This window comes from Dendrobium catenatum, unplaced genomic scaffold (assembly GCF_001605985.2).
Source record: "Dendrobium catenatum unplaced genomic scaffold, ASM160598v2 fragScaff_scaffold_1061, whole genome shotgun sequence".
NCBI lineage: Eukaryota > Viridiplantae > Streptophyta > Magnoliopsida > Asparagales > Orchidaceae > Dendrobium > Dendrobium catenatum.
This window is the reverse complement of record NW_021319523.1, coordinates 2,258,771-2,268,619: the sequence shown is the minus strand read 5'-3', so window position 1 is coordinate 2,268,619 and position 9,849 is coordinate 2,258,771. Positions and strand designations below refer to the sequence as shown.

Here is a 9,849-nt window from a genome sequence, read left to right as displayed (position 1 = left end):
TATGAAATTATTTTAAAAAATACATAATTAAAATTAAATAATAAAAATATGATAAATTTAACAAAAAAAAATTATTAAGGAAATAAAAAAATTAACGAAAATATTTTGCTAAATTTATTATAAAAAAATATTTTGCATTTCAAAAGAAAATGCAAAAAAAAAAATAAAAAAAAAACAAAATATATTGATATTTATGCTTCTTGCTAAATTTTACTTAAATTATATTCTTTTTTTTTTTCTATATTATTTTATTTCATGCTCCCTCTTAAAATTTGTCCTCGACCTTATTGTCAAATATTAACAAATTACTTATAAATCAACAGACAATATTACACGTGAAGACAAATAAAAGACTTTGACAATATTCAATCGTGATTCATTTAGCTTACAAGTTCTCAAAAAGGCTTCAAATTTGTTTTAATTTGAATAAACTCAAATAAGTATTAATAAAACTAAAACTTCCTTTGGATGACTTTTTTTATGTTTTTTAAAGCTTAGTAAAAATTTAAAATATTTGTTTTAAAAAGCAGTAAGAAAGTTGTCCCAAACAAAGCCTAATATTTCATTAGGGATGTCTTTTTTATTACTTTCTAAAGCACTTTTTAATACAAAAATTTTAATTTAAAAAAATTATATTAAAAATTATTTTAATAAGCAATAAAAAAGAGGTCCCAAAAAAAATCCTAAATTCAAGCTATTCATGAGCGCAATTATTTACAAATAAGAAGCACTAAGAAGATTATAAAACGACCAGCTACATCCCTATATAATGAATGATCATTTTAGACCCAAATGACCCAGTGCAAAAAAAAAAAAAAAACTTCAAGAACGGGTCAATTTCCGCTTTTCGAGTAAAAACGGGTCAATCTCGGATTGTCGAGTCAAAACAGGTCAATTTCGGGTCAAATGGTCAATCAGAACCCGAGCCGATTTTTTAAATGGGTCGAATTGTTGAACCCGAACCCGACTTGCTTCGAATCTGGGTCAACCCAAACCCGAAATTTTCAAGTCAGATTTTTTGATCGATCTAATATTGACACCCCTAGATGATGTCATTATAAAGACCTAAAAGGGAAAATATCATCGTAACTTTATGCCCCTTCAATGTTGTCTAAATGATTGTTATTATATCATTGAAGCTGGCCAACTATTTCTGCTCCTTCACCAAACATGAAGATTTTTATAACTTGAATAAAAAAAAGGATATGGAGAACAATATGTAGAATTTATTTTTAAAATTTATAAATTAAGGCTCTATCTTGGATGGCTGTAACTTTTTATAAATTGATTGTAAAATTACTGTGGTGAAAAAAAACTTAACTATTTTGATTATTAAAAGCAAATTTTTATCAAAAAATTTTTAAAAACATCAAGAGAGTTGTCAAACAAAATTGTGGTTACTATCTTAGAAGAAAAGCAACAAAAAAACTATCCAAAATAAGAGAAATTATTTTGTGCAGTGTCTGAGCGTGTTCGAAGGCCAATTCGAACACGCCATGTCATCCGATGTACAATGTCTTGGGTGACATAACTTGTTCGGATTAACCTCCAGATGCGTTCTGACACCGCACGTAATAATTTTTTCCAAAATAGCCCCTAAATTTTCATTTTTGCAAAAATAATAATAGACCATTAAAAAACAATATAGCCTTTTATTATAACAATTGAATTGGGTTTTAGAATTGAAAAACACAAAATTATTATTTGTAATTTTCTCAATTTTTATTTTTGCTACTTTCTCCAACTTAGGAGTGATTGCAAAGTGAATTACATATGTGGTATTCAACCTAAAGGAGGTACATTTATTATATTAATTTAAGAGTCTGTTTAGGACACCTTTTATTATTCTTTATTTTTTCATTTTTTTTAGAAATTTTTATGATAAAAAAAAATTATTTTTATAATTAGAATATCTAAATTATTTTCCTAATAACAGCTTAAAAATAAACTTTAAAAAAATTGTTGCTCCATGCATCCCAAATAGATCTTTAGTGGCATAGGATCTGAATTAAAATATTTAATTTTTTAAAATTATTTCAATTTTAGTGAATTTAAATTTATATTTTAAATAATTCAAATTGCATTAAATAATCGTAATGGTCAACTGGAGATAAACTGTAGAGGCCATAAGCCCACAGGCGTCGTGGTTTTGAGCTTCCAGGAAACCCAGCGTGCTCGATGCCCATCAATTGTTTGAGCTAGACCAAACTACCCCTTCCGGCCCACTATATAAACCCCTCCCTGTTCCCCGCCAGTCACCTTGCCTCTTCTTCATCTGCTGCGCTCTGTTCTCAGAAACAAAATCATAAATCAGGCAGGAGAAAATGTGCTCGCCGCCGGAGAAAGAAGCAATAAATGAGAACCTCAACGACGCTAGGGACTTCAAGGGCCGCCCTGCCGTCCGGTCCCAGACTGGCGGCTGGACAAGCGCCGCCATGATTCTAGGTCCTAAACCTTAGATCTCTCAATCTCGCTTCACTTCCTTTTAGTTTTTTAACCGATTTCTATGGATCTGAATCGATTCAGGGGTAGAGCTCTGCGAGAGATTGACAACGCTTGGAATCGCGGTGAACCTGGTGACCTACCTGACTGATACGATGCATCTCGGCAATGCCGCCGCCGCCAACACTGTCACCAACTTCCTCGGCACCTCATTCATGCTTTGCCTTCTCGGTGGCTTCGTCGCCGACACGTTCATCGGCAGGTACCTCACCATCGGTATCTTCGCTGCGGTCCAAGCTTCTGTAAGTACAGTATCAATCAACCTCAAAATTTGTGAACAAAACCGGAGTCCGGTACTAATGGGTAATTTCGGTGAAGGGGGTGATGGTTTTAACGGTATCGACGGCGGTATCGGGGCTGCGTCCGCCTCCGTGTCGAGATCTTGCGACGACCAGCTGCGTCCGGGCTACGGGGGGGCAATTGGGGGTGCTATACCTAGGGTTGTACCTCACGGCGCTTGGGACCGGCGGGCTCAAATCGAGCGTGTCGGGTTTCGGGTCTGACCAGTTTGACGAATCAGATCGTACGGAGCGCAAGCAGATGACGCGATTCTTCAACTGGTTCTTCTTCTTCATCAGCATCGGATCCCTCCTGGCCGTCACCGTGCTCGTCTATATCCAGGATAACGTTGGGCGAAAGTGGGGTTACAGCATCTGTGCCGCTGCTATACTCAGTGGCTTAGCCGTCTTCCTTGCCGGAACCACCCGGTACCGCTACAAGAATCTTGTAGGGAGCCCTCTTACTCAGATCGCCGCCGTGTTCACGGCCGCCTTTCGGAAAAGAAACCTTCAGCAACCATCGGACCCTTCTCTATTAGACGACATTGACGACTATGATGTAAATGAGGAAGGCGCTCAGAAGAACAAGGCCAAGCAGAGGCTTGCCCTCACCAACCAATTTCAGTACGATCTCTCAGCCCACTTCTCTTTCTGCCTAAGAATTTCTATCGGCGAAGCCTATCGACCATCCGGATTTTTTTTATACCACCATCATATTTATAAAATTAATGGGTATTTTATTTTCTTACAAAAATTAAAATAAAATTTAAAGTTTTGCAAACAATAAATAAATAATTTATTTACCTTGTAAATCATGATAACTAATTTTAATCTTATATCAGGGTTTCTTAAAAAATTGTTTACTATGAAAATATTACTAGAATTTGTTATAAGCCTCGTTATTATTGCAAATATTTTTATGGAATATTGAACTGATATTATTTTTAAAATTTGCTAAGTTTAAGAGAAATATTCATAGTATTCCGGTATTCCCAATTCTAGCATAAGGTTGGATAAGTTCTTATTGTAAAATTAGATAAACTATTACCCTTTTTAATCAAGATTTTGAATTATATTCTTAAAAAGATATATATTCCAAGATTTATACAAATACCTATAATTATGATATATATTCGAGGCATAAATTATTTTATTACATGCAAAAAGAAGGCTCATACACTACTTAATTAAACGCACCGAATACTACTATGCTAGCATTACCACTGTTCTGCCATTTGTCAAGGCAATATTGAAATGATATATTCTCACTAAGAGCAAATTATTATGTCCGATCACCTGATACAGAGATACATCCGGATTTGTCTCTGTCTACAATAAAAGCGTAGTTACTATAGCACTTGCGCTTTCACTGCGCTTTATTGTAAACAGAGACTATATCAGGTGATCGGACGTAATAATTTCCCCTCACTAAGGGTCTATGTAGGACAATTTTTTTTATGCTTTGCTTTTTAAATTGCAATTAAATTTTTATTTGGCTCTTGCTTTCTTATTGTTTTCTCATAACTTTTAAGAAATTTTTTTAGTAATTTTTTTTTTTTTTACAATCGAAGTAGTAACCAATTTCATAAGAAACTGTAGTCGTCCCATACATACCCTATCAATGCGTTCCTAATTTATCCTTTTAGGTTCATATTTTTTTAATCTTATTTTTAAGTATCATATATAAATAGTTTAATCATAAATTATAGAATTAGAAAAGATTGAGAAGCATATCAAGCAAAAGAGTGAGTAGCAGATCGATAGCCTGTTCAGTCACATGACATCAATAAAAGAGGTACAATAATAGGAAAGTAGTTTCAAAATTTGCATTCTTTTCTCCAAAATTCTGTGTCTCAAAATGAAATCTTAAGCTACATAAAGTTGAGAGAACAAAAAAATAACAAATTTTTTTCACCATTTCCTTCGTAAGCGAAGCAGAAGTCCAAGTGGTAGTCGCATTCCTACTTCATTAAATCTACACGGATAAGACCTCACCTCGCCTGAATTCCGTGAATTTCATCTTTTTCCTTGGTGTCTTATTCAGACTCAGTGCCCCTCTCTCTCAATTCAATATTATTCATGGTCCAGTAGTTAAAAGAGTACGGTTCGAGGTAAAAGCTTTGCCCAATCAACAACAAAAGTCAAATGAGCTGCGCTGGATTTTATAGAAAATTATGTTAAATGCGACTTACGGACGAAATTGGCAGGAAGAGGGAAAACCCATTGATTGCTTGCACGGTTTTAAAAATGAGATCCACCCACTCGTTCGCAATCACAAAAAGATAAGTGTCACGGAACCGCCCATTGATTGGTTTCTTTAAGAAAATTAGGAGTAGGTATGGCGCAATGCTCGCACAGAAATTTTTTCTTAAGCTGATACTATTTATTTTCCTGAAATAATTTTTGAAGGATTAACTCATTCATATCATGTGGATTTTGACCAAGAGAAAGATCTATATGGGTCCTAGTTGGGTACCCATTGGCTACCCATGCTTTATTCGGACGGGCTTTGCGCCCACCCACGATGACTTTCGGGATGTTGTACCCACCTATACTCATCCACTTTTCATGTTTTTTGAACACAGTCTTCCACGGACTGATGGCCTTGAGGCTTGTTGCCTTTTGCTCTGATTGCAAACTTTCAAGCTGCATATCAGAATTTATTGTAGTCGCAGTGTGATTAAGTGTTGCACACTACGTAGTAAGGATTGCAGTAATATAAGTTATACAGTTATTAGTAATGTAAATTGGTTTATCCCTCGATGTTGAGTACCTACTCATACACATCCACAAGATCATAGGCATACCCATATCCACTCATACATATTGGGGTACATGGATGTGTGTGGATATGAATACCCAATGCAAGGCTCTACAAAGAGATATAAGCATGTGGAATTTTTTTTCTTTAAAAAAATTCCTAAAATCAACATATATGTAGCAAGAAAGTGATCGGGCAACATATTCAAAATTATAACAAAAAATGTTTAAAATATGTTCATTTATTTATATGTGAAGAAAAAAACGTTTTTAGGTTTCGTTTTGGGCAGTATTTTTGCTAGCTATTTTTTTAAATGGTTTTCTAATAATAAATTTCTAATTCATGAAATTTTGTACTATAAAGTTGTTTTAGAAAGCAATAAAAAAGCTGCCTCAAATGAAATCTTAATCACTTAAATTAAGAGTAAACCTTATTTAACTAATAAAATTAATCTTTATTATTGTGCTTATTCAATGAGCAGAGCCTGCAGATCAGAGAAACTTCATGGAGTTTGTGATTCAATTTATATCAGTTTACGATATATAAATATTAGATGTTGTTAAGCCAAAATATATATTTTGATTGAACGAGTTTGTGAAAACTTAAAAGATTATTACTCTTAAATCAATTCCGACGGGTATTAATCGATCCGAAATATTGCAGATTCCTGGACCGAGCCGCCATCATCGAAAGTAGATCGCCGGCGCCGGCCAAGAAACCGAGCCGGTGGCAATTATCAACCGTAACAGACGTAGAAGAAGTAAAAATGGTAATCCGAATGCTTCCCATCTGGGCAACCACTATCATGTTCTGGACAGTCTACGCCCAAATGACAACCTTCTCTGTCTCTCAAGCCACCACCATGGATCGCCACATCGGCCCTTCCTTCCAAATTCCCGCCGGCTCACTCACCGTCTTCTTCGTCGGCTCCATCCTCCTCACCGTCCCCGTCTACGACCGCCTACTCATCCCCCTCCTCCGCCGCCTCACCGGCAACCCCCAAGGCCTCTCCCCTCTTCGCCGAATCGGCGTTGGCCTCTCCCTCTCCATTCTCGCCATGGTAGCCGCTGCTCTGACAGAACTCAAGCGCCTGCGCTCCGCCAACTCAGCCCAATCTCTCAGCGTGTTCTGGCTCGTCCCGCAATTCTTCTTCGTGGGCTCCGGCGAGGCTTTCGCCTACATTGGCCAACTGGATTTTTTCCTCCGAGAGTGTCCGAAGGGGATGAAGACGATGAGCACGGGGCTGTTTCTAAGCACATTGTCGCTGGGGTTCTTCGTGAGCTCGGCGCTGGTGTCGATTGTGCACACGGTGAGAGGAGTGAGCGGCCACGGCGCGTGGCTGACAGATGATCTGAATAAGGGAAGGCTGTACAACTTTTATTGGTTGCTGGCGGTGCTGAGCGCCATTAATTTGGTAATATTTTTGGTGTCGGCTAAGTGGTATGTCTACAGGGATAATAATACGGAAACAAAGGAAGATGACGAGGTTGTTTGCCATGCCTGATTGCTTGATATTGGCCTCATGCTCTGCTACCTCGCCGGAAAGATGGAGAGCGGTCATTGCCAACCTATTATTACAGCCCTCTTGGGCGGTGCATCTGATTTTACTGCTTCATTATGTATTTATGCATAAAACGTTTGTCACAGATAGGTTTAGTTTGGGACGGCTTTCTGATTACTTATTAAAATAATTTTTTAGTTAAAAAAGAAAATTGTATTAAAAAATTGTTGTAAGATGTACTAAGTAAGCTGTCTCAAACGAAACATTTGGTTTCATTTGAGACGGCTTTTGTACTGATTTGTAAAGTTATTTTTTAATATAAAAATTTTTGAAAGTAAAGAAAAATAGTTGTCCAAAATTGTGCCAAATGGAGCATTAAACTAAGTTCATTTTCATAGGTAAGAGTTTAGCCGAGTTAGGCTTCATTTGGATAATTGTTTTATTATTTTTTAAAGTAATTTTTCGGTACAAAAATTTTTAGATAAAAAAATTTTGTTATTTAAAAATGCTTTAAAGAGCAATAAAAAATGGTATGTCAAACTTTATTCGTTAAATAACGGCAAATAGAAGTTAGTTTTACTGTTTGTAACTCTGTTTGAAGGGCATAATGCCTTAGGAATTAATAGGATATTTATATATGTACATGATAATTTAGATTATATATTCTATCTCAAATTTAATTATTTGTCAAACTAAAATTCTGCATAAGAAATTGATTCGTATATTTATATGTGTCGTAGTTAATTAATTTAGAAATTAATAAAGGAAAAAAACAAAGAGTTGTTATTTCAGTGTGATATTTAGGATTTAAATGGTTGCATTCTAAATAGAGGTGGGTGGATATTGATTTTGTAAATAATAAAAAAATTAAGATATTATATGTTATTTTCATTTATTTTATAAATAATCAAAATTTAAGATATTATATGATCATACAATAGAATATTTAAATTATCCGAGCTCATCGGGCTTGTGCTAAAGATACCAAGTGAACCTAATAAGCTCAAATCCAGTTGATCTGAAACCTGGATCAATTCAAGTTTGATTAAGGGATTTTATAAAAAAATTTAACAACAAAACATCAAGTATTTATCCCACTACGTGTCTACGTGAAGTCAGTTATTAAACATCATGAACATGTTTAATGATTATGCTTTATCAGAATCTTTGCTACAAATTGATTATTTCTATTTTTCAAATTTATAAAATGTGAGGGGTTTTTTTTTATCTATGAAATCATTTTAACATTTTTTTTTTTTTTTTTGAGATTCCAAATTTGTACTCTATTTTACAATCTCAACAAGAACTCTATAATTTATTTTTTTATTATAATATTTATGATATAAATTCTAAGAACCAATGATGATGGTACCTAACAGAGATTATGTTAAACGAGTCTATAAGAAAATGAAACAAAATTCAAATAGGACTCTACGAAGCTTCATGTCGGTCTTCTAATGGGACCCTTAGCAAAAGTTATAAAATAAGACAAATATCATCACTTGCTTAAATAACATTTTTATTAGAAAATGGCAATCATTGCAAGAAGCCAAGCATAATTTCAAAGCTAGAAGCATCAATAGTGCGCGCACCCAAAAAAAAAAATCATTCATTAATTACAAGAATAGCTAATCATAATTTTTGCTAGAGACACTAATATTTGACACAAATCAGAACAAAAATTTTTTGATTCGGGTCGGCCCATTTAGAAAATGGGTCAGTACATGTTTCATGTTTTGTCCCGTTTCTAATTTGAGGTCGGGCTCAAGTCAACACCAAAGCCACGCAAAACTGATATAAGTCCCTGTCCCACATCATGCCGCCAAAGCCCCTGCCCCGTGCTCACATGCCTTGCCCCTGCTTGCGCTTGCACCCTACACGCACCCGCAAGTTAATGAGTGGGATTCAAATACAAATTCCTTACCCGTTTTTCTAATCTGATCTGGTTCGAGTAAGAGCAATTGAAAGCATGTCAGTTTTTAATTGAACCCAAAGACGAACCAAAAACTTATTTTGTAAGATGCTTTGACATCAATGATGACCATTGAAGTGACAGATAATAATTCTGTAAGCATGTCATTATATCAATAGGAACTTTATTTGGTTGGAACTGTTGATCTCAAAGTCCAAAGTCCCAAAATGCAAACCTACACGGTATGCATTAGCTAATTCAAGTTTTTTAAGCAATTGTTTGATTGAAATAGAAGGGATGTTATATAAAATGAATATATGAGTCAATATTGTTTATATCTTTTATATAAAATAAATTGGTGTAACATAATTGTATAAAGGAGTAATATCTTAAAAAGTTATATTTGTGCTTTAAAAAAAACCTAAATATCACGAGCTCTACATGGCGACTGTAATATTGCCTTTTGTTATTTGACTTGAAATTACGTCTGTTAATATCTATGTGCAATGCCATTGATTGATCCTAATCTTCCATGATGTACCACATTATGTTTATGCCTTCCATGCCATCGTCAGCATGTTAACTTTTTTTATTTTTTAATAAATATATTTTATTTTGTGTTATTTGGGGATTTAAAATTTAATTTAGAGTCAATCAAATAAAAATAATCATTTATGTTAATTTAATTTCTTAAAAATGATGACAAATCAACCCTTTATTGAGTGAGCTTCATGTTTTCACTTCTTCCTAAATAGGAATATTATTAAGTAATAAAATGAAAGAATTATTTTAAGAAATATTCAAACATGACAAAAGAGTTTTATTTTGAAATAAGTATCTCTCAATGCTATAACACATTTTATAATCTTAAAGTAATAAAAAAAAAATAACATTC

The 9,849-nt window shown here is 34.4% G+C and overlaps 1 protein-coding gene across 1 annotated transcript; it reads left to right on the top strand.

The window, feature by feature from the left end:
• The first annotated feature begins 2,140 nt into the window (after positions 1–2,140).
• LOC110094978 (protein NRT1/ PTR FAMILY 6.3) lies at positions 2,141–7,293 on the top strand. The gene is made up of 4 exons (XM_020820341.2): positions 2,141–2,445; positions 2,527–2,744; positions 2,821–3,404; positions 6,205–7,293. The coding sequence occupies exons 1-4, from the start codon at positions 2,325–2,327 to the stop codon at positions 7,043–7,045; spliced, it is 1,764 nt and encodes a 587-aa protein (XP_020676000.1). The 5' UTR covers positions 2,141–2,324; the 3' UTR covers positions 7,046–7,293.
• Positions 7,294–9,849: the final 2,556 nt, after the last annotated feature.